Below are 24,797 nucleotides of genomic sequence, written 5' to 3' on the forward strand. Positions count from 1 at the left end.
AGAGAGGGAGAAAGAGAGGGAGAAGAGAGAGTAAGGAACACACAGAGAGAGAGAGAGAGAGAGAGAGAGAGAGAGAGAAGAGGATAAACAGATAGGGAGAAGGGTGAGAATAGGGAAAACTTGGAGAGAGAAGAGGAGAACCACAGAGAGAGAAACACAGAGGGAGAAGAGAGAGAAGAGGAAGAAACACAGAGAGACAAAACATAGAGAAGAGGGAGAAAAACAGAGAAGTAGAGAGAGAGGGAGAAAGAGAGAAACACAATGAGAGTGAGAAGAGGGAGAAATACAATGAGAGTGAGAAGAGAATGTAAAACAATAAGAGTGAGAAGAAAGAGAAATACAGTGAGACTGGGAAGAGAGAGAAACACAGTGAGAGTGGGAAGAGAGAGAAACACAGTGAGAGTGAGAAGAGAGAGAGAAACACAATGAGAGTGAGAAGAGACAGAAACACTATGAGAGAGAGAAAAACAATGAGAGTGAGAAGAGAGAGAAACACTATGAGAGAGAGAAGAGAGAGAAAAACAATGAGAGTGAGAAGAGACAGAAACACAGTGAGAGTGAGAGGGGAGAGATTCAGAGAGAGAGAGAGAAAAAACAATGAGTGAGAAGAGACAGAAACACAGTGAGAGTGAGAGGGGAGAGAATCAGAGAGAGAGAGAGAGAGAGAAACACAATGAGAGTGAGAAGAGAGAGAAACAGAGTTAGAGAGAGAGAGAAACACAATGAGAGTGAGAAGAGAGAGAAACAGAGTTAGAGAGAGAGAAACACAATGAGAGTGAAAAGAGAGAGAAACAGAGTTAGAGAGAGAGAGAATTAGGGGCTAGGGTGGGGGGTGCATTAAAGAAAGAAGAAATAGTAAAGTTTGGTAAGAGAGACGGTTTCCCGCCCAAAGAGGAGACAGCCAAAAGGCCGACAGAGAGAGAGATAGAGAGAGAGAGAGTGTGTGAGTGTGTTCTTAGCGGTCTTCTTCCTGCACTCCGCGGTGAGATGCGGAGGAGCCGCGTTGGCTCTCCGTCCTTCCCAATCCCATGGACACTCCCCAGAGAGCCCAGCCCCGCGCTCCCACCGCCATCTCCCGATTCGAGGTTTGTCGATTTCGTCCTTTTCCTTCTTCTGCTTCTTCCTTGATCTCGATTTCTCCTCTTCTTTCTTCTCTGTTCGAGGATTTTTTCGCGATCTTTTAGGATTTTTTTGGCCTTTTCTTCGTCATTTTTCTCGATTTCTCCTCGTATTTATTGTTCAGGGATTTCTTTCTATTTTATTCGTCACTTTTCTCGATTTCTCTTCTTCTTTTGTTGTTCAGGAATTTGTCTGCCTTTTATTCGTCATTTTTATCCATTTCTCCTCTTTCTTTGTTGTTCAGGGATTTTTTTTGCTTTTTCGTCGTCATTTTCCTCGATTTCTCCTCGTATTTGTTGTTCAATGATTTTTTGTATTTTGTTCGTCATTATTCTCGATTCTTCCACGGTTTGATTTTGTTCAAGGATTTTTTGCCTTTGTTCGTCATTTTTTTCTCGATTTATCCGTGGTTTTGATGTTGTTTGGGAATGTTTTGCCTTTTATTCGCCATTTCTTCTCGATTTATCCGTGGTTTGATGTTGTTCAAGGATTGCTTTCCCACTTCTTCCTCGGTGTTCTCGATTTCTCCATGGATTTTTTGCTTCTTCTTCATCTGTTTACAGGTTTTTTTCATTTTTATTATGTTTTTTCTAGGATTTTTCGCCTTCGTATCTCTTGTCTTCCCGCTTTTTGGTGTTCCGCTCGAAGATCTGTCGGAATCAACGGTGAAAGTATGTCCCGGACTCGTCGATCTCCTATTTGGATCTGGATTTACATTTTGGATCCGTATCTACTCTTTGGTTATCTTTTTCTCGTCGGATTCTGCCTCGAGAAGTACGCACAAACGTCCGAATTTTTGGCCATTGCCTAACATAAAACTGTTTGTTAAATTCCTCTGGTTTTCATCTGGCTTGTAGATGTTCGTCCGAGCAACATCATCGACAGTGATTGATCTATATCTTGAAGATGTTCTTTGTTGGATGAAGAAGTTCTCTGATATTCAGCTTAATTGCGTTATTTTGGCTCTAATCTCTTCGTTTTTTTGCAGGATTCACCGGTTTTTAGTTACATCAGCAGCCTTTCTCCAATCAAACCCGTCAAATCCGTGCACATTGCTCAAGCACTCCATTCTGTGACATTTTCTTCTCCTCCCTCAGTCTTTGCCTCCCCTCTGTCTGGTACTCAGAAGGAACGTAAGCTCAAGAACAGGTGAGCTGCTGCCCTGGAGATGAACATTCCTCCAAAATCAACGTTTCTTATTTGAGAATAACCATGATTTCTCCCATATTTCCTCTTCAGGTATCGTTCCTTGGACTCTTCAGGGCCCGATTTCGCTTCTGCAGAAACAACCCCCAATCTCCTGAAATTATCAGACTCCAGCAGTGAGGAGAAAGCCAATTACAAGACAAACTGCTCGTTAAACAAAGCTGATGCTGGTTCTTCGGAGATAACTCAGAATTTGCCGCCTTGTTTGCCCAGTTCTTTGGGTTATGACTGTGGTAGTCCAGATCATAACACCGATCCTTGCTTTAGTTCAACGGTTGATATTAACAGAGTGAAAGTTAATCTTGCTGGCTTTGCCTGTGATTCTGAAGAACCTGGGGTGTCCTCCATAGGAAGAGTCGAAGATGATGCGCAGGGCAATGGACCAAACAAGGAAGAAGAGTCTGCCTGTGACTGGGTGAATCTTATTACTGATGTTAGTGTTAATTTACTAGTTTTTGACCCGTTGACGGATTCTGGAGCCAGAAAGGAGTGCTCTCAGAAGATCAAAGACGAAGATGGCTCCTACTCGATCTCTTATCCTTTGGGTCTCTATGAAAGTAGCGAGTCCAATTGGGAAGGAAGGGTTCCAGAAAGGGCTTTGGTTGCCTGTCCCCAAGACGCTTCTTTAAGTGTGCTAGAGGATTGTGGCCATCAACAGGTTCTGAAGCAAAATAATCCTGATCACAAACCGCAAATTCCGAGCACGAGTCAGAGTAATCAGGAAACCTACAATCAGTTTCAGAGAAGAGATGAGGAAGATGCCGGTGATGATATCTTGGGTTTTGAGGTGGGATTAAATTTCATATTACATGAAAGCATACTCCAAACCCTTTCAGGGGTATTTATGTCTTCGGTCCTTGGAGTGGTTTCCCTTCAAATACCTAGAGCTCTCTCATTTTTTTGAAAAAAAAAAACTTAGATCTCTCTCTCTTTAGAGTGGAATTGGCAAGGAAAAGTTATGGGTCCTGGCCTGTAGCCATTCTAATTGGTTCATCTTTTCCTTCTGCCATTCTCTTTCTTTCTTGATCGTGTTTCATCATGTGAAAAGATTAACTGACTCATCTGAGGGGTATTAAGTCAAGGAAGTTGTGGATTGTCAACAGAATGTTGCTGATCTGGCCTACATCCATTTTTGTCCTGTAATCATGTCCTTCTGCATTTTCTCTCTTTTTGCAATATCACTTACTTGTTGCTAACATGATTTGTTGTTTCTTATCATTACTAAGGACGAATGCCAGCAACAACGGGGTTTTCGAAGACGCTGTCTAGTGTTTGATGTAGCTGGTCCTAACATGATTGGTGACTCAGTCGATGATTCCTCGGGTTCGTTTCCCGGAAATCTTAAGGAAGTCTCTGAAGAGACACCGCACGCTTCGTCAAAACCCAGTTCTAGTTCTAGCCTGAAAATTCTTCCCAGTATTGGTCTGCACTTAAACTCTCTTGCCACATCATCAAAAGTCAGGATTGAATGTGAAGATAATTCGTCCTCTGGAAGAAAGCTGTTGAGCCTTCCATGCTCAAGTAGTCTGATTTCTTCTATATCAGCCGTTCAAAGAGAACATAACGGTTTTATAGAGAAAGATCAGACTCCTGGTAATGAGAACCAGGAACTTAGAACAATCACTGGCGAAGGTGTGGAACCCGGTAGTCCCAAAAAGAAAAAGTACCATTTTACCCCTGAATTTCCTATAATGCGTTTCTTATGTTTCTTTAATTGACTGATTGTTTCATTGTGTAGGTGCAAAGGTGAAATGAATGCTGAACCTGGAACTTGCAGGCGCTGCAACTGTAAAAAGTCAAAATGCTTGAAGCTGTAAGTTTCTCTCTAATTAATGTTACTGTTTTACAACAGATGACAAGAACCAGGATGATCCAAAATCATAGTTATCATTTTAATTGTTAAAAAATGCACTCGAGGAAAACAACCACTTTTTTAAGCATCTTATACGATCGCAGGTTCCTAAAGAATGATAATTTATTAAAATCCTGTTGCAGGTATTGTGAGTGTTTTGCAGCAGGAGTCTACTGTGTTGGGCCCTGTGCTTGTGACGGATGCTTGAACAAGCCCATTCATGCGGACATAGTCTTGGCCACGCGTAAGCAGATCGAGTCTCGCAATCCCCTCGCCTTCGCCCCGAAAGTGATCAGGGCAACTACCGCAGCCTCCGGAGTCGGGGTAGGGATATAAATACAAGTTCCAAATTATTTTTACCCCCCTAAAATCCCAGTAGCTTTTATTGAACTATATTTCTTATTCCATAGGAGGACATAAACAAAACCCCTGCTTCGGCGAGGCACAAGCGCGGGTGCAATTGCAAGAAATCAGGCTGCCTGAAGAAATATTGCGAGTGCTATCAGGTTACTTTTCTTTAAAATCTCTGCCGGGTTTCACTCTTCCGCTTCAGTAATTAATTTAATGATTTTATTTTGACCAAACAGGGAGGCGTTGGATGTTCAGTTAGCTGCAGATGCGAAGCCTGCAAGAACACCTTTGGCAGGAGAGAAGGTACAGTTGCAAAAAAAAAGCGTAAAAAAAGCTCGTTTAGAACCGTAAATAAACTAATTTTAATTTTTTTTCTCTATTTAAAGACACAACCTTCCTATCACTGATGACCGAGGAAACCGAACCAAGAGAGGAGAAGATGGACCTCTGCTCAGTCAACGAGGTTGACTTCTCACTTGAAGCCGATGAATCCAAAGGCAGTATCCCTGTCACCCCCTCCTTCGACGTCAGCAGGTCAGCCAATCCCCCGTTTACCTTCTTTCTTAAACCCTAAACCCTAAATCCTAAACCCAAAATCTGCAGGCCGCAAAATTCCGAACCCACTGGGAATGGATCTTCGCCTCTTCTGGCTGCGTGCCACAAGACCCAGAAATCCTTTGTTCGTAAGTCAGCGGCCGGAGACGCGACGCCCAAGGTTTTAAGAGAGATGATTTGTCCAGTGAAGAAGTCATCGCCGAACGGAAAGCGAGTTTTGGGCCCGCAACAAGAGACGGGCCCGTCTCCGTGCAATAAAGGAGGTCGAAGATTGATTCTCCGATCCATCCCTGCTTTCCCCTCTCTTCCCATCATCTCCGATGGAGCCGATCCGATGGAGCTGCTCGCCGAAGACTTCTGCTGATGTCATCTTATCCTCATCTTCAAATGGGTAATCAAGAACATTCTCTGATATGTTGGTTTTATACTTGGGTTTTTAATATATATTTCCCTCGTGAATTTTGCAGGTTGGAGTAAGCTTTCGTTCGTGTATGTATTATTCAGTTAGTCGCTTGAGGTATGGTGAAGCTGGTTTGAATCTATGCTTCTTTCTTTTTTTTTCTTTGTTTTTTTTGTGTTTTTTTCTTAAATCATTTTTCGCTGCCTGTGTATCATAATCGTCGTTGTCCTATTTTGGCTGTTTCTCCTAATGTATGGTATTCTGTTATCCCTATCTCTTTTTTCCTCCCCAAGAACAGGGTTTGGATTGTGCTTTGAGGAATACGCGTTGAAATAAATGTCCAGTGTTTCTTACTTATCTTGGATAAGTTGATATCAAATAAAGTTTCTCATGTGCCGGTTTTAATTTTAGGACGATTCGTTTAAAGCAAAATTTAAAAAAGATCTTGGTGAAAGTTTGGGACAATTCATATTAGGTGAAGAATCTAAGGTGTTATTATAGTTTCTGATACGGTCATTCTTCAAAATAATTCTGCTTATTTTCTGCATCAAAGTAATTATGTGACATATTGCAGTGGAAAATTCTTTTCCCTATTAAAGACTACTAAGGTCTCTGAAGAGTTAGTGAAAAAATTAGTTAAAGTTAATTATGTTTGTGGAGTTTTTCATGACTGCATTCATCTATAATTGTATTTATTAAATATGTCTAGCAGTAATTATCATAACAACACAAACCAACAATTAATTAAATATTGAAAATGTACAATGTTGATACACACTTCTGGCCACAATGACATAAAGTAGCGTAAGAAGGATGTAACGAGTAACCTATTAAGAATACTGGATTCAGAATATTAGTCTCATAACCTCACTTAAACAAAATAAGTAGGTTTAGTTTTTGTTTTCTTTACAAAGTGATTCTCTAACAATGATTTGGTGCATTTTCCAATCCATGGATGCATTACTCAGAAAATATTTAGTGTACTAAAAAATTGCTGTACCATTTTGGGGGAAGAAGGCCAAGAAGAATGGGAATTGAATCAGATCATCAAGTATACTAAAATTATTTTAATTTTATATAGTTTGACTCTCAACCTTCTGTCCTAAATTATTTACGTTCTATACTTGATTACAGTACAAACTCCACCCTCAGATTAGTCTAATACCTCTCCCTTGTCTCTCTGAGAAAATAAAAATAAAACAACATTTTTAATTGGTGGCAGACAACTGAATCACCACATTTGTTTAGAATGTGCATGTTTAGCAGCATATTCCAACAGGCCCAGAGCTTTGATCATGTAAAATTCTCCAAACAATCCTGACTTCGAGCATGAGCCACGTAGATATTCCCACCCATCTTGAACATGACTTGCTACATAAACATTCAAGACAAAAATAGACTCCAATTTTCAAAAAAATAGATTTCGAGATTGTGCTGTATAAATGCACCTCCAACAACAACACAAAGATTCCACATAGTTTAAAATTTTGTTGAGAAATTATAAATATAAATTCAGGTTTTGATGGATTATATTGAGGCATATGGGACAAAGTTAGTCATCTGTCCGAAAGAGTATTACACAAGGGTCCCTCTATTGGGAGTTTTTTATGTCTTCTTCAATTATCTTTATGACTAGTGAATAGTATGATCTATCTTAGATCATTTTTTTACAAATAGTTTGTGCTTCTAAACAATCAGATACTTTTCTACATGTGTATGTTGCGTGTGAAGAATGGAACTTTTATAGTACTTTGATAAACAGCTCATCTTATTTTGTCACATTCTATTATGTCACGTTTGATGTATTTCTTCAAACCCTATAAATTAACTCCATAACTTTAAATATCCTCACTTAATATTAGAGTGAAAATTCGGAAAATAGCATTTTGGTAATTAATAATACACTCCCACAGGTCTCAAAGAGGTTTTTCTCCTTTGATGAACTGTTGCAGAAATGGAAATACATAACAAGTGTACATTATTTTAGAGATTGTGCATTACCACAGGTCTCAAATAGAGCAAAATTTGCCTTGCCCAGCTGCCTACCTTAGCCCAGAAATATGCAAAAGGAATCTGCCTTGGAAATTACTCTCTCTCTTCAATTCACAGATCATTTGTTTATTTATATTTCTGCTTGTTTCATATCTTCCTTTTTCTGGAGAACTATTCAGCAGAGCAAAAAGCTAGTTTACAAGGGGCAAACTTGCCAGAAGCCAGTAGACAGCGACCTAGTGACATGATAGGAATGCACCCAAACCAGCATCCTGCACTCAGAGCAAGACGCTAGTTTCCATTGAACTTTGCTAAATTTTCTAAATCAAAAGAATAATAATATATGCCGGTCATCAAATCAATTAATAGGGTCATTATTGAAATTTGACTACTCTCGTTAAGACCCTTAAATCCAACATCTTAAGTATTTTATTTAGGATACTTACTGGCATCATCTTGATTACATTAGAATTTTGTCAACTAATCTGAAGGGGGATGTTGAGATTAATGTACAACAATAAATTAATAGATTAATTTATTATCTCAACCATCCAATTTTCTAAAGACAATCAAACAATGAGATCCACTACCCTAATCTCATTGTTTTTTTTTCAGGATGACGGTTCGTCGCATGTGGTTGACAGGATGACATGGTCCAGAAATTCATAAAAAATGATTGGTTGGTGATGGGCTACTAGGATGAGGGCCCACCAGTTAGTAAAGTGTCTAATTTGTGATTTAGGTATAGCTATCCAACCCATTCTTCATGAAGATTGATGTCTAGTGGTAAAGTCATTGATCTCCACCCTCGGATGTCACTCCCTACAACTGGATGATGATTTTTTCTTGAAATTTGGCCATAATTTTGAAGCATTAAGATTCAATAGAGCCCAAAGCAGCATCTCCAGACACTCCTAAGGATTATCGTTTTCTCCAGACATTCCTCGACCCATAATAGGACTTTTTCACTTTTGGAGTTATTTGTTGTTTTGTAGTTTGGAGAAGTTGAGTAGAGTTGTGACAACTATGTGATGGCTTGACAAGATCAGAGAGGCGCTTTAGAGGCCCAATGAGATACAGATTTGTGTCAGCGTGGAAGATATGATTTGGGGAACCACACCAAAATTAGAGAATGGCAATGAGGGCGATCTGGTTACTTCTGAACATCTGTTGGTGAAATTTAGTGTTTTTTCTTAGCTTGAATTCTATTGCTATAGATATAATTGGTTTTTTTATTTGATTCTGTAAGAGAATTTATGGCACTTCGTCCAATACCTGGCGACACTCTTGATTTCTAAGTTTTATTTATTAATTTATCATCTATTTTAAATTTTAAATATTTTAAATAAATATCTACGCATATATTTATCTGAATTCTCATTCCATAAAGACAATCTCAAAATTTCCTTCTTTCTAATTCCCTTCATTATCTCTTTATATCATATTACTCCTTTTACACCATTTATTTTCCTCACTCTTTATTTATTGTTGTATATTTTGAAGAATTAAATATACCCCCTCTGATATTATACTACTCTTTGTACTAAGCCATCTTCTCTAACTCATTAAATATATATAACCTAATTATTATTAGTATTATCATTATTATCTTTATCACTATCTACTCTATCTATTTGCTTATTTGATTTCTAATTATTATCTTAATATATTTGTTTCTTCTGTTCTAACTCTAAATTAGATTTATCTTTAAGCACCAGACCCATTAGAGATAACCTCTCTCACTGATAAAACATGAATTATTATGAAAAATATTTTATTTTAATGTAATTTATTTAATATTCATAATCTTAAAGTCATGCCACACCACATGTTGTCATTTGATTTAATCAAATGACAACCGATCACATTTTTTCAATGACTATCACAGCTAATCACATAAAAAAAGCTGCCATAATGGCATTTCAAGTCACGGTGCTAAAATGACCAATGATTAGCTGTTGCCTTTGTATTTTTAACTTGTAGGGTTGACATAGAACAATAAAAAAATTATGTGTGCCGAAACAGAAAATCATTAGTTTTGATGCATTTTTTGAAATTGAAAAGTTAAGGAAAACAGAGTGCATTCATACCAACACAAGATTGGTCCAGAATATTTAAGACATGTGATGTGGCCTGTGAATCTGTGTGGTCACATCATTCCTTAAATTCATTACTGACAGGCATTAGCGTGGCACACAATGATGCGCTGCCATGTAATGCAATGATTATAGTTCTCCTTATCTTTTCTGAAAAGAATGGCATGCATTATCATGTCATTTAATAATAGGAAAATATATTATGTCTTATTCTTTTGTGTAGGACATGTGGCGCTCTCACAATTGCCATTTGCAAAAGATGAATTAAATGCACCGATGATCAAAAAAGGAACGTAATAGGGTTCTAAAACTATTAATTGAAAGGATGAAGCTACATTGGTGCTGACAAGGAGAGATAAATTTTAATCAAATAGAAATCAAACTTCCAAGCTTGATATCTCATAATACAGAAGGTCAATTGAGCGAAAATTGAGGGTAGCTTCATCTTTATCTCATCTTTCCATCCAGACCCTTTGATCTATAAATTTAGGAGTGGATGTTTGTAAAAACCATCCTTCAAAATTCTTCCTAATATTGTGCGCTGATCAAAAGAGAGTGAGCTTGTTAGACCCATCAAGCTCGTCCTTTGTGTCTTAGTTGTTTGAGAGTGGGAACTTACGTTATTTGAAAATTATCGTGATCTTGGTGGAATGTAAGGATCAATGGAAAGCGCCCTCATCTTACATTGGTTCTTTCATCATCAACATTAGCTTAAATCCATATCATCATTGTGAAAAATCATCACATTGTTTATTTACACATTTAATTCAAGTCTTATGCCTTTCACGTCACCGTATCTACGGTTTACTTTTCTAAAACCTTTAACATTGTTATTCTATCCCATCTCCACCGCCTCTCTCACTCAAATTGCTGAGGATGATTGAAATGTGTACTTACTTTCTTATCTCATTATCATCAATCCCTTTTCTCTCTCATTCTCTTTTATAAATAAACCTCATCATTATCAATATCTACTATAATCATCTTAACCTAATCAATAATTATCACCTTCTCACCTTAGAATTTTCTCATCTCTCGACCTTGTTTCTCGCCTCATCTCATTAATCTCTACTTAAAGAGTATCAAATCCTTCAATATAATTCTCTGTGGGGACGATCCATAGTCATCGCTAGCTAAATTCATTTAAATGAGTACCTAATTATTTTTATTGTTTAAAATCAAAAACACCAATCACAAATTAAACCTCTATTTTAGTTAATCATCCACAAATATACATCATGAATAAGCCTAAAATTTATAATATACTTTTGATGGAAAAAAATAAGTTTTATCAAATAACTCATTATTGATGGATAACATGTTTTTTTAGTACCTTACATGATCATATTTACATGTTTATCTGCATCAAATTACTCATAGTTTCATGCTATCAATCTTGAAATGATTAAATCTATTTTTGGATGGAATTTCTGAATTTTATGCATTTTTTTGGCATTTTTATAAGAATATAATTTTTGAGACAGAATATGATTTTTCTAGAATTTCTTGACATTACATTTGGAAGGATATGAACTTTATGAGTCTATATATATATATATATATTTATATGTATTTTTTCGACTCTTATTTTATTTAATATGAATTTTGAAAGGTTTTTTAGTCTTTTTTTTTGCGCCGCCACGTGTTGCCGTTCGATTCGTCGAATGACGACGACTCAGGGCTTTTATGTTGATTGGCGCCAGCCAATCATTAGTTGAGTTAATGATTGGTGTCTGCCAATCTTTAAAGAGGCAATCATCACTTTGCGATTCGCAAAGCGATGATTGTTGTCATTATTAAATCATTCCCTCTTTATTTGGTTGGCGCAGGGGTGACGTGGCGCGATCGCGTCCACATGATTAAAACAAAAGAATAAACAAGGGGAAAAAATAAGAAGAAAGGAGAGAGAGAGAGGATGACATGACGCGCGGCCACGTTAGCCTCGAAAAGTAACTCTTTATAAAAGCTTTTTTTCTCTCTTTCCTTGTCCTCTTCTTCCTCCTGGGAGCACGTGGCGGGAAAATGACAAGCACGCATGGAAGACAAAGCGACATTGAATCTGGAGCACTTTGACTTCTCAACGTGCACGGAAAATGACGACGATGATTAGGAGGGAGAAAATTTCAATGGCTAGGATTTCTTCAAATTAACGACCATAACTTTTTATCTACAACTCCGATTTAGCTGAAATTTACAGCATTGATTCATCTCCTCCTCTTTGTATCCATATCCTCTGATATATAAATAGAGGCCTGGATCATTATAGAATTCATCTTGAACTTGCTTCCTACTTGTGTAGGCTGATTGAAAGATAGTGAGTTTTGAGGTCCATCAAGAGTGTTCTTGGTGTCCTGGGTGTGTGGGGAGAAGCATTGGAGACGAGGGAGAGCATACCGACACTTGTAAATCATTGTGATCCTGGCGGAACGTAAGGATATACAATACATATCTTTGCCTTACGTTGTCTCTTTCATGATGTCGTAGTTAACGTAATTAGGGTTTATCCTTGTTCTTGCAATATCATTTTACTCTCTTTTCTCGTCTCTTCATCCTCGCCACAGTTCCGTTCCAAATCCAAACACTATCATCGTTCATACCATCATCCATCATCATGTCCGTCACATTCACTTACTCTCTTATTTAAGTTAAATTAACTTATAGCTTACATATTTTTAATCGATATAACCAGCTCACGTCCTCGAATCTTGTTTTCGTCGATCCTCTCGTTCATCATCACTAGTATAAGAAAGTAATTCCTTAATCATTGTTCAATGTGGAGACGATCCGTACTCATAGCTAACTAAGGTTTTTAAGTACGGTTATTGAATAATCTCAATCACCAATGATGACATTTTACCCTTAAATTTAGATTATCATAATACAATCAGATTATGGGAAAAAGTAAGATTTATTAGGCAATATTAAACTCCATTTTCTTCACTGAATACGTAAATAGATTTTTATGCAATCCTCATATAATTAAATTCAATAGATAATTAATATTTTCATAAGTAAATTTATAAATAATTTCAAATACTAACCCCTAGGGTTGGACATTTAGGACCGAGAAATGGTCTGACCGAACCGATCAATGACCATAAGTCCATTTTAGGGTTGACCAGCTGGTCGGGAAGGTTTAGGTCCAAGGGTCAAACCAAGCCAGAACCAGAATTAAATTATTAAATATTTATATGATAAATAAATCCAACTTGCTGGAGAAGTCTTTATTGAGCTCAACATTGGCATGACATGTTTCACCATCTGTAGGCAGCCACTTGATAAAGAGGATATCTTCTTCAAAGTTAAAACCTAGTCCATTATTGAATGTTTCTTCCTTATTTATTCATGATGATATTTCTCCATGAAGAAAGAGAGGTGTGGTGAGAGAAAGACCTAGAGCGGGAGAAAGAGGAAGAGGAGGGAAAGAAGAGAAGGGAGGAGAAGGGCATCCATTGCATGTTGGTCTAAAGCTGGATATGTTGATAGTAAACATAACCATGAAAACGAATTGACCAGAACCAAACCAAAATTTAGATAAGGTTTAAGTATTTTCTAAAAACTGGGACAAAACTGAGATTGTCAAACCCTACTAACCCTTAGGCCATTCACTATGACAACCATGCACTATAATCTGAATCAACTTCAGCACAACATATTCTAATAATTTTATAGGATTCACGATATCATAATAAGAAATCATGTTATTCATAATAAATTATTTTTTAAATTCATGTCTATTAATTCAAAAACACTATAAAATAACCATGGAAACTCAAACACAATTTTCTAATATAAAATAATTGTTACATGAAATTTATTAGATCAAATCTAAGAAGTCCCAGCATTACTTTTATTAGGGAGTTTCATATAATCAGACATATATTTTTTGACATTAATTAAAATAGTTTTCCAGAACAGTTCTTACAATATTCATTTATGATTTTAACATTTTTTACACTCACAATTTTAAAACGTGGAGGATTTTTATTGGGTAATGTGATCCAAAATGATGAGTACTTTCATAGTATTTATATTTCATACTCATTTCATTAGTAATATATTAAAACTTATATGCTGATCTCCTATGTCACTTATTTTAAAATAAAAAAATTGGACCAAAATAATGTGTGCATACTTTTAAAATTTCTTTAACTTTACAATTATTTTTTTTCTTTTGAATGAGAGGTGAGATTTTTATCTTATATAAAAGGAAAATTGAATAATTATTCGATGATATTAATATTAGTTATTTTCAAAATCAAATGGAAAAAGGATAATTAATCTGAAGTAATTTTTTTCATAATTCAGTTATGCTAGATAGAATTCACTTCTTGCATCCACAAAGAAAATATTATTTTATTACAGCCCAGGAACAATTTGATGCAAATTCACCACCTGTATAGTATTTCAGATATTCATTAGAATTTTAATAATAATTGTTGATAATTTTTTTGATCCTGTCAGAAATCGATGATTTTTTCAGTATATCATCACGAGGGAGGGGAGAAAATTTTTTAATTGAAACTTTACATAATGTTTCTTTGTTTATCTTGAATTTTTAAAAAAATAAGACAGACGAATTCTAATTTTGATTTTGATTTTAAACTCATTGGCACATACTTATATGCTAAACATGGAAAATATTCAAAAATAAAAATAGAAGAATTTTATTATATTTTTTTAAAAATCAAATTAATTTAGTATGAAAAAAGTCATGCACCATGTAAAGTGCTCTAGTTAACCAATTTTTTATTATGGCTGATTGGTCATTGTCTTGATTTTCAAGTAAATCCAATCTATGATTCAAATGAACCCAGGGATGTGAAACGTTAATGATTCATAGTAGGGAAAACTAAAAAAAATTGAAACATGACATAAACCTGAAAATCTGATAATAAAATAACCTTGGCACATATTAGATCTGCGATTCCTTAGTTCCTCAGATGAGACTAGTGAAGAAAATTAGGGGTGTAATTCATCGTTATAATTAAATCCCTCCTACCAAATAATATTTATTAAATCCTAACCCCACTCAGCTACAAATTTTAATCTCGTCTCCTCAAGGACCGTTGTTTAGATATGGAATCAATTAAAGAGTTAGAAGAGATATTTGGATAACAAACTCATTAGGAATAGTATTAGCAATATAGAAACCATAGGTATGTATATGTAGAAATGTGGGAAGAGTTATGTTTAGAGGATAGGTAGAAGATAGGGAAATGGTTAGAGATAGGAAGGCTTATTATGAAAGATAGAAAATAAAATCAAAAAAGAAGAAAATGAAGAGCACATATTACTTGTTTGTAGACATGTGAAAAGGAAACAGAATGTATTTATAAAGGTTTTAATAAAAGTTTTAAAAAGAAACAGAATGTATTTAAGAAAGATTATATTTCCAAGGTTAAATGGGGATTGATAACATGCAAATAACAGCTAATAAAGGGCTAATTTCATCATATTTTTAGGATTTTAGTGCTTAAAAATATTAATTTTTAATGCATATTTTCATGATTTTAGGTTTAAAGAAGAATTTTCTTAAATTTCAAGTTAAACAACACTTTATACAAATAATTAGGTCAATTTATACATTTAAAGCATTTTTAAAATGATGTTTATGAAAAACTAAATGTTTTAATTGACCTATTTCTGTAAATAAAAAAACATTAAACAAATAAATAGATTTTAAAAATTAAACTTTTTTTCACATTAATAAACATTTTTTACGATTTATTCCAGTTTTTTTTAATTAATTTTTTTTTAATCTAAACTGGCCCTTATTGGGCCATTTTAGCGCCTAAAAGTTTGTAAGTGGCCCTTATTGGCGAAAATGGCGCACCACATGCAGCGCCGCGCAGATCTATCAGAAGGCACGTTTGCGCCTTTGGTATGCAACACACACGTACACAATTCTGTGTGTGTCGTGCACAGAGTGGAGCCACACGAAGGCGCGATGACCCAATCGCGTCGTGTTGTACACCTTGCGTAGAACGCGCAAAGGAAAAAAAATAACGGAATCCGAAGAATGTGTTCTTCCGATGCCACGACGATAAAAGGGAAAAATGAAAATTGAGCTGGGCACTCTGGATTTAACCAGGAAAGATTTGGAGCTTGACTGGGGCAAGAATTTTGCAGAACCATCGTGGCATTTTTTCATAAACTTCAAGCCAAATTTGTGAAAAAAATCGGGTGTTCATTGCTCGGGTTCGCCCAGATCGACGCTCTGATAACTCCTGGTACTTCTAGGTTTATTCTGAATGCATTTTACAATTGATTAGGTGTTCGATTTTCCCAATATTATAGTTTGTTCGTGTTCACCATTTTTTTATAAACTCTGATTTTAATTCTCTTAATTCCGAGATTTGCCTTGTTTTCGAATCGATTAAGCTTTAGTAGAATTAGTCAGATAGTTTTGAATTGAATTTGATCGTTAATTCACCCCAATTTGAGCTCAAATACCGTTATTGGCAAATCATGTTCATGTTTTGCCAATATACGTTAGCTTCTAATTTTAAACAAAAAAAATAAAAAAATTAAGAGTTCAGTGTGTTGAAATTAGCAGTTACCTGGTTAAGATCACTCAGCGTAGCAATATACAATTGAGTTAAGCTCAATTGGTGCACCATTACCAGAATCAACAAATCGTAGCCATGATTTGTTAGATCTGGACATGTCTACAATTTCAATTTAACTGGGGAAAATAAAGAATTGGCAACTAAACATTAATTTTTTTATTTTTAATCCGTGAGAACAGTGAGTAGTTTTTGCAAAATAATTTCAATAAGTTAATTGGAAGTTACTGAAATTGCCTCAATCATTCCAAATTCACTAGCTAACCCTAATATTAATTCATCCGAATTAAGTTTTGGGTAAAGTAATTGAGAACCGTGACTAATTGTTGGGTAAAATAATTGAGTAAAAGTTCTAGGAATTTAAGATCAATTCAACGCATAGTCAATCTAATTGGGAGATTACTTAGAAATGCTTACCAAGAATTTCTAACTAATCATATATCTGACTCTTACTGCTAACAAAAACGTTAGAATTAAATCTCTGATTAATTGAGATAATTCAAATTAGAAGAGTTAGAAGGATAGTTACAATCTACATGCCTCTTCTATCACTTGAGTTAAAATTTTACATCTGTCAAATATATAGTGCTAATCCCTAATCCAATAAAAATTGAATTTCCCTATCACCTCCCTAGGGTTTGACCCTCGCTTAAACACTAAGGGATAAATAAATTTTATTGATTAAGTTTGAAAAACCCCTAAATAAAGACATATATTCATGTATTTTTGAACTTATCAGGGATGATCTATTGTAATTTCAATTTTAAATAAAGGATGGATCCTTAGAGATCATAAAGGAAGAAAATTGAGAATATGGAGAGGAGAGATGAGAGAATAGTAAGAGAATACAGGTCCTCACTTCATTCACCCAAATCCTCAAAAGAAGATAAAAAATCAGAAGAGTAATGAGACAAAGAGAGTACTTAATAGAGGGTTTTTAAACATTAATTATTGGTGAAGAATGTGGGGATTTAGAGGAAAGTAAGGAATAGATAACCCATCTAATTTTTATAGTATTCTTCTATCTGATAACAGAATTTGATCATTAGCTAACTTCCTTCTTGAATCAATATAAGGGCTAGTACATTTCGCCCTAGCCAAGGTGATTTAGGAGAGCACAAATCAATATCAATGAAGATGGAAACTTAAATCAAATAAAATACCAGGAAAAAATTTGATCCAAGGAGAGCTCACCTCTGACCGTGGTGAGCATCCAAGAATGAAAAAGAGATAAAAGTAGGGATTTATACCTAGGGTAGAGGGACAAGACAAATCCACTTTTGCCTCAAAATTTGAGCTAAATCCAACAGTTAGATCTTCAGGTATTAGGGTTTGAATTCGGAGCAATCTAATGCGTTTGATTCTTTTAGCCTTATCTCTCTCCATGAAATTTACAAAAAAACCCTTTCGCTTTTGCAAAACTTTATTTGGGCACCGCCCTGCAAAAATATTTGGATTTATGCCCCTTGCACGTCTATTTCACCAACAAAATAGGAACAAATTCCATTTGTTCCTCCAACAAAATTTAAAATACCAAAAACTTAAATAATTAGGATATTTACTCCTGTAAAAACTACCAAAAGCAGTTTAAGAGCCATTTTCTTCATGTTCTCCACAAAATAATTTATAGAAAAATCCAGAAAAATCAGTAAAATTTTGGGAAATTCAGGAGAATATACTACGTTTATATATGTTTCATTTTTATTATGGTAACGTGCAATTAAAATCCTTTTAATGGAAATAAAAATGCAATATGTATGAAAGTAATACTGTAAATTACATGTTATCACCAAGATCTCTCCAATAAATTCACAATACTCTGTAGTTAAACTGTTGTCAACAACATAGCCAGAAAATTTTGCATTAGAGTACACTTCAAGTGTCACCCCTCCAGCTCTTGACCATAGTATACCCTGCCCTACTGTGCCTTTTAGATAAAACAATACACAACGCGCTGCTTGTGTATGAATTTCATGAGGATCATTCATGAACTGACTCAACTCCTTCACTGCACATGCAATGTCTGGACGAGTGTGGTTCCAATAAATTAATTTTCCAACTAGCCTTTGAAATGAGATCTTGTTCACTAGTGCATTGTTCTCTCCAAGATCCAGCTTTACATCGATGTCAATAGGTGTCCCATCTGGTTTTGAGGAAATCAGCTTTATTTCCTCCTACAAGTCCAATATATACTTGTGTTGTGACAAGGATATCCCCTCAGGTGAGTATGCCACTTCGATTCCTAGAAAATATATTGATTTTACCGAGTTCTTGATGTCAAATTTTTTGGCCAAATTCTGTCTCAAGGTATGAATTCCATCTTCTTCATCTCCAGTAATAATCATGTCATCCACATAGACAATGAAGAGTGTCCATCGACCATCAGAACTGAATTGAAAGAACATAGTATGATCTCCATTACATGGTCTATAACCAAGTTTCTTCATCACTTGAGCAAGTTTCACAAACCAGGTTCTAGGGGAATGCATTGAGTCCATAAAATGCCTTCGTAGCTTGCATACAACGTTCACTTGGTTAGTTTACTTATAGCCTGGTGGAATGAACATATACACATCCGCTTTTAATTCTCCATGCAGGTAGGCATTTCTTACATCATATTGATGTAGACTCCAACCAAGATTAGATGCCAAAGCAATTAATCTTTGCACATTATTGAACTTTGCGACTAGAGATAGTGTCTCAAAGTAGTTGATTCCTTGGGACTTAGTGTAGCCTTTGGCCACCAGTCTAGCCTTACATTTTCGAGTGCTTCATCTGCCTTGTGATTTCTAGTGTATACCCATTGACACACCACTGATGTCTAATCTGGTGGTAGTTCCACTAATTCCCAAGTTTGATTACATCTAATGGCCTCCATTTCTTCATCCATCACCATTTTCCACTCAACACTTTGTAAGGCTTCTTCTACAGTCTTTCGCTCCTTTGTACTGACATAGGAATTCACAAAAACTTTGTATCTTGGGCTCAATTTATCATAAGGAATGTAATTTTCCAGTGGGTACCTGCCATCAATCGTGCAACTTCTTATTGTCTTGAGTAAAGGAAGTGGCCATCCCAACTCATCTTCACCCATTTCCACTCTTTCCACAGCTATCAACTCATCCTCCCTAGTTAGCAGCATGTCTTCCTGATGTATGGATGATAACTCTCAAATATGTCATCAAATAATTAAACTTTTTAGCTTTCATTCATCAAAATTATAATGTTAATTCATGCTAATATCATGCATATGCATCATTTTATGAAATTACTAACCCCACTTGATCCTTTGAATCAAGTGGAATATATTTAACATTTTATGGTTAGTAAACATTCAGAGACAGGTTAAGAAGATCAAGGAAAGAGACGAGGATCAAGAGGAGCGGGCGAAAATTCAAAGACGCAAAAATTACGAAAATGCCCCTGGGCATGACTTAAGAGAAACCTATAAATACCCTCTTGAGAGTTGATTTTAGGTTGTCCAGAATTTCTCTCAAGGAAGCTAGGGCTTGGAGAGAAAGGATTTATGCAGACCCTCCAAGGCTGATGAGCATTGGAGCTGGGAGAGAAGCAAGCTGAGGAGTAGCTGGAGCACGACGATCGTCGCCTTGCCCGGAAGGAGTGACACGAGGAGGCGTGAGCGTTTCAGTTTCAGTACAATCTTCTTCTCCCTTCTAAGACAATCAGAGTTGGGTTGAAGATCACAAGCTGTGTCTTCAGCATTTCCAATTTCTGTTGTTCTTTTGGTTACGCCTGATTTCGAATTTCATAGTTGATTGAATCGTTTCCCATTCCGTTCTAGCAAAAATTCCATTGTTCTCGCATCAGATCGTGAAATCCATCCCTGCAGAACTTCCCAACTGCTAGCAACCCAGGCAACAGCCTAGGTTGCCAGCAATCCAAGCCGCGGGGAACAACGCCGCACGCAGCAGCGCTACGTGCAGCAAGATCGCCTGCTCGCGGCAGCGCCGCGAGCAAGGTCTCCCGCGCGCGGCAGCGCCGCGAGCAAGGTCGCCATACGCAGCGCCGCGAGCAGGCTCGCCGCGCAGGCGCTTCACAGGCACAAACACCCGCTGGGTGTTTGTGAAATTGCCCCACAGGGCAAAGGCAAATCCTCAGTAAGGAAAGCCTTACTGAAGATTTGCTGCACCGAGACTTTTAAAGAAAGCTCTGTCGTTTGTATCGAAGATCGTTTACCAGTGTTTATACTTGAGTATTGAGATCCAAAAGAACTGATTTGATAGAAAGAATCCTTATGTTGTTTTTTGTCGTCTCCCTGTGGATCGACCCTCACTCACCCTAAGCTGTGAGGTTATAAATTTCGTTGTATAAGCTCAATCCTCACACGTATTAACTGCTAAACAACCAGTAAAAAACACCCCAAAAATTGAGTTTATCAATGGAGACACTATGTTCTCCTGGGCTCTCCCTTGAATTATGAACTTCCTTGTGACATGGTTCCTCTTGACTCCTAGGTTGACCTTAAAGATCTCCCTATGATGATCCTATGTCCATGTGTTTTGTAGGGATATCACAAGAAATTGAAGACTAGATTCCAACCTTCTGGAATGTTCAAACTCCATTTCTTCTTCTTTTGAATAGAAAAAATTTCCTTCTTTGAATGTGGCATCAACGGACACATAAAATTTCTGAGTCACTAGATGATTGCATATATACCTGTTTTGAGTATTGGAATACCCCACAAACACACACTTCCATGCTCTAGAGTCAAGCTTTCTGGTTGACATACCATGGACATGTATGTAGGCTACACATCCAAAGATCCTCGGTAGAAGACTTGTGTCCAGTCTAGCACTTGGGAAGAAATAAGTCAACAATTCTCTCAAACTACAAAGACTAGTAGTGGAGGCGAGAATATGGCCAATTTTCTTCCCTACCAGTCCATTCTGCTGTGGTGTATAAACACAAGATGACTCATGGACAATTCCTTGACTTGAAAGATAGGAACCTACATTTGAATTAAATAATTCCTTTCCATTGTCTGTCCTGAGCCGTTTGCCACTAGCTTTGAATTGAGTCTTAAACATCTCTTATAAGTTCAGAATAATCTGGGGAATATCTCCCTTTGACTTGGGCATATAAAGCCATGTAAATCTACTCCAATCATAAACAAATAGTATAAACCACCTGCGACCCAACATGCTAGATATCGGGCATAACCCCCACACATCACTATAAATAATTTCAAAAGGTTTTAAACACCTCACATTTAACAATTCAAAGGAAGACTGTCTATGTTTAGCCAATTGACAGGCTTCGCACAAAAGAGTACTACAATTGATTCTTTTAAACATATTAGGAAAGCAATGTTTGAGAAGATCAAAAGATGGGTGCCCCATTCTCCTATGGAGCATATAAATCTTCTGCCTCAAGCCGATCAAACTCTCCACTAAGGAGAAACACTTTGTGGCATGCTCTTCCAACACCAGCTGTCCTCTCTCGCATCTAATGGATCCAATCCTCCACCTCGATAACTTGTCATTCAGAAAACAGGAATCATGATCAAGGAAAAATGTCCATCCAGCATCAGCTACGAGTTTCTGAATTGAGAGTAAATGGGATTTAAGCTGTGGCACATGAAAAACTTCCTTTGAAATCCCAAGATTACTAAATTCAACATCACCAATACCAACAATTGGGAGATACCATCCACCAGTTCTACGAACCATTTTAGAAAATCCATATCTTCTCTAGTTTACAAGGTCAGCATGGTCAGGTGTCATGTAATCTATTGCTCCTATGTTGAAGATCCACTAGGTACCATCTGCTACAGAAGGATGTAGCACCACAAAAACATAAAAATCACCTAAGCAAGTCAGGGAGGTTGACAGTTGATCTTTAGGCTGCATTTGTTCTCCACCTTTCGACGAGGTAGCAAGATATACATTCTTTGATGACTTCTGGTTCTTTTTAGTAAGCTTCCAGCATGTCTCTTTGGTATGCCATTTTTCCTTGCAGTGTTGCAGAACATATCCTCCCTCAGATCGGCTCCTTGCACTTAACTTGGTGTCGTCTTCAGGTTGGCGCTAGGCTGTACAAATTGAGTTAGAGTATTATTCTTTATTGCTAACTGAGTATCCATCCTTTTAACAACAAACTCAGTCTGGGTTGATTTATGAGTCTCTGAACCAACTCGTAGGTGAGTTTGTTCCCTTGCAATCATGCCAATTGCATGGTCTAAGTCTGGTATTCTCTCTCGATTGAGTATCTGGCTCCTCACATTCTTATACTATGAAGTGAGACCCATGAGAAAAGAGAATAGCCTTTGCTTCAATTAATACCCTCTCTCTCTTGAGTGAGGATTCTCAACTGGCCAAAAATGATCCACCCCCCTCCAAATCACCTTTCATCAACAAGCATATACCATGACTAAATCTTCACACTGCCTTGCCCATGACGCCCTTGCAATTAAGTCATATAGCCGCCAATCATTGTTCTTCTTGGCACTATAATTCTGGATTTCCTCCCACAATTCCTTTATTGTATTTACATATAATTCCTCATCTTTGGAACGATAGTGCCAAGGATCCATTGCCTAATAAGCACCTACTCTGCTCGCCATGTATGGTACCGTAGCTGCCCTTTCATGACTAGTTCTTCGCTTATATGATCCCCTAAAAATCTTTCCTCACTATTCAGTTTTATAAGTTTACTCCATTCATAAATATTGAACCCATCACTATGAATGCTCCCTCTAGAGTGTCCACAACAAACAAGCTGAAGTAATAGGAATAAGGAGCCATAGACAAACCTTAGAGAGTGCAGGCATTACAGATTATAACCTCCATCCTACACAAGAAACTACTATGATACGATGTTACAAAAGAAACGAGATTTACTCTTACTTCTTTGGTGATGCTCCTCCCTCTATTAGTCACAGAGAGCACCTGGTGGCTAGGTTTAAATAAAGAAAAAGGGGTTGATGTTCTTTTCTTCCCCACTAGAGTTCATACCAGCTAATTCCAGATTTTGGTGTGGCTTGCATAATTTTGTCATGTGGGCCACTAAACACAGGTATGGGCATCTTATAAGACGCGGCCCATTTGGATTACTTATACGAGAAAATAAAGAAGAGAAATAAGACATACAACTAAGATAATAGCTCTATTTAGTAGTTTCATAAGGATAATTAATATAGTTACCATTCCTTAACTTAAAAATCATAAAGATATCATCACTTTCATGACATGAACTGAATAAGACTCAACTTGAGATATTATGCATTTAATAATCTTAAATATTAACTTTAATATTTTTTGTATGGTTTAAGCATTTCTGAATTTCATATGAACACACTATATTCATATTTTGAGAAAGGAGAGAAATTCGGGGGAAAATCAAAGTTCATTGGAAATCATTCCCTGTACAAATATTCTCATCCTGTATATATTTACTTATTGTATACATGCTTTAGAAGGAAATGACCATCAAAATAATTCTATACAGGAACCTGGTTATTCAGCCTTATTGAACTGTTTTAAAGTGTTCATAATTTAATCATTCTTTCTTGCAGTGAAAAATCCTGATCTTGGAAAAAAAATACAAGGATAAAAATTTCAAAATAACCATTGTGGCATCAATTCATAAACACAAACATTTGAGAGCTTATATCTAAAATTTCATCATCATCCCTGTCCATTTCCCCTACTTTTCCTTTATTTCATATTACTTTCTTTCTTTCTCCGCATGTATTTTTTATTTTCTCTAACTAGAATCCAAATCTAAGCCTTAAATCAAATTTCACTCAAAATCATCTAGTTACCCTTCCATTTTCTCTCCCATTTTTTTATGTTTAATTTTTTAAAAAATATCTATATTGGTTGCATCCCATTCCTTCTATTCTCTAAAATTAGCCAAATTTTAGGTAGGCCTGAGTTCCTCTTGGGTGATTTGTGATCTGTGGGACTCCCTTTCACCAGGGACCATAATTAGGGACCTGTGCCTGAATATGTTGCACACACTGACCATTTTAAAGGTAATTTCTATATTTTTCCCTTAAAAAATTAACTACAAATCAAAAAATAAAAATCATTGTTCATTTTTCTATTTGTTTAAGCCTGGTCATATCACATTCTATATATGATGCATATGGGATCTTGATCTGTTCTTAATTTAGGGGTTTTATGTCATTTTTTAATTATTTCCACGCAATAATGCGTAAATAATTAAGTAAAGTAAGGGATATCCACAGAGAGGAAGAAATTTAATTTTTGGATTTTTCTAAATGTAGAAATGAAAGACATAAGTTTAGAAGTAAAACAAACTTTTTATAGAATTTTCTTTGGATTTATTCAATTTTCTTTGGGTGGTAGAGAGTGTGGTAGTGCATGGTCATGTGGCATGATGGCACAGAGGGGCATGCCCAGAAAGCATATTGTGAAGGGCATACAAGAGACATGGTGGAAGTGGTGGAAATATGATCAATGTTTGGATTTTGGGAGAGGAGTCAGGAAATGAAGGAAACACATTTTAATCTCTTTATCAGGAATAAGAATATGAAGCCAAGGAACTTTGACATTCATAAGGGTTTACCTCAGGTTTGTATGTCACTCCCGGACCAGACATTTCCATGAGGAAGAAGTCACTTCAAGATGAAAGAAAACCTCTTATGAATAACTTCCACACCAACGCATCAA

At 36.4% G+C, this 24,797-nt stretch overlaps 1 protein-coding gene across 1 annotated transcript; it reads left to right on the forward strand.

Annotated features, from left to right (window-relative positions):
* Window positions 1-859: 859 nt before the first annotated feature.
* TCX2 (TESMIN/TSO1-like CXC 2) lies at window positions 860-5,838 on the forward strand. The gene is made up of 11 exons (XM_078579688.1): window positions 860-1,085; window positions 2,108-2,268; window positions 2,359-3,112; window positions 3,552-3,988; window positions 4,064-4,138; window positions 4,321-4,501; window positions 4,588-4,683; window positions 4,765-4,831; window positions 4,915-5,062; window positions 5,132-5,474; window positions 5,551-5,838. The coding sequence occupies exons 1-10, from the start codon at window positions 1,029-1,031 to the stop codon at window positions 5,445-5,447; spliced, it is 2,292 nt and encodes a 763-aa protein (XP_078435814.1). The 5' UTR covers window positions 860-1,028; the 3' UTR covers window positions 5,448-5,474; window positions 5,551-5,838.
* Window positions 5,839-24,797: the final 18,959 nt, after the last annotated feature.

The sequence above is a fragment of the Wolffia australiana genome, chromosome 8 (assembly GCF_029677425.1).
Source record: "Wolffia australiana isolate 7733 chromosome 8, ASM2967742v1".
Lineage (NCBI taxonomy): Eukaryota > Viridiplantae > Streptophyta > Magnoliopsida > Alismatales > Araceae > Wolffia > Wolffia australiana.

Bases quoted from the DNA above. Each gene is read 5' to 3' on its own strand.
- TCX2 (XM_078579688.1), top strand. From the start codon at position 1,029: ATGGACACTCCCCAGAGAGCCCAGCCCCGCGCTCCCACCGCCATCTCC. The intron at 3,989-4,063 runs GTACCATTTTAC...TTCATTGTGTAG, and splicing joins GGTAGTCCCAAAAAGAAAAA to GTGCAAAGGTGAAATGAATG. The intron at 4,832-4,914 runs GTACAGTTGCAA...CTCTATTTAAAG, and splicing joins CACCTTTGGCAGGAGAGAAG to ACACAACCTTCCTATCACTG.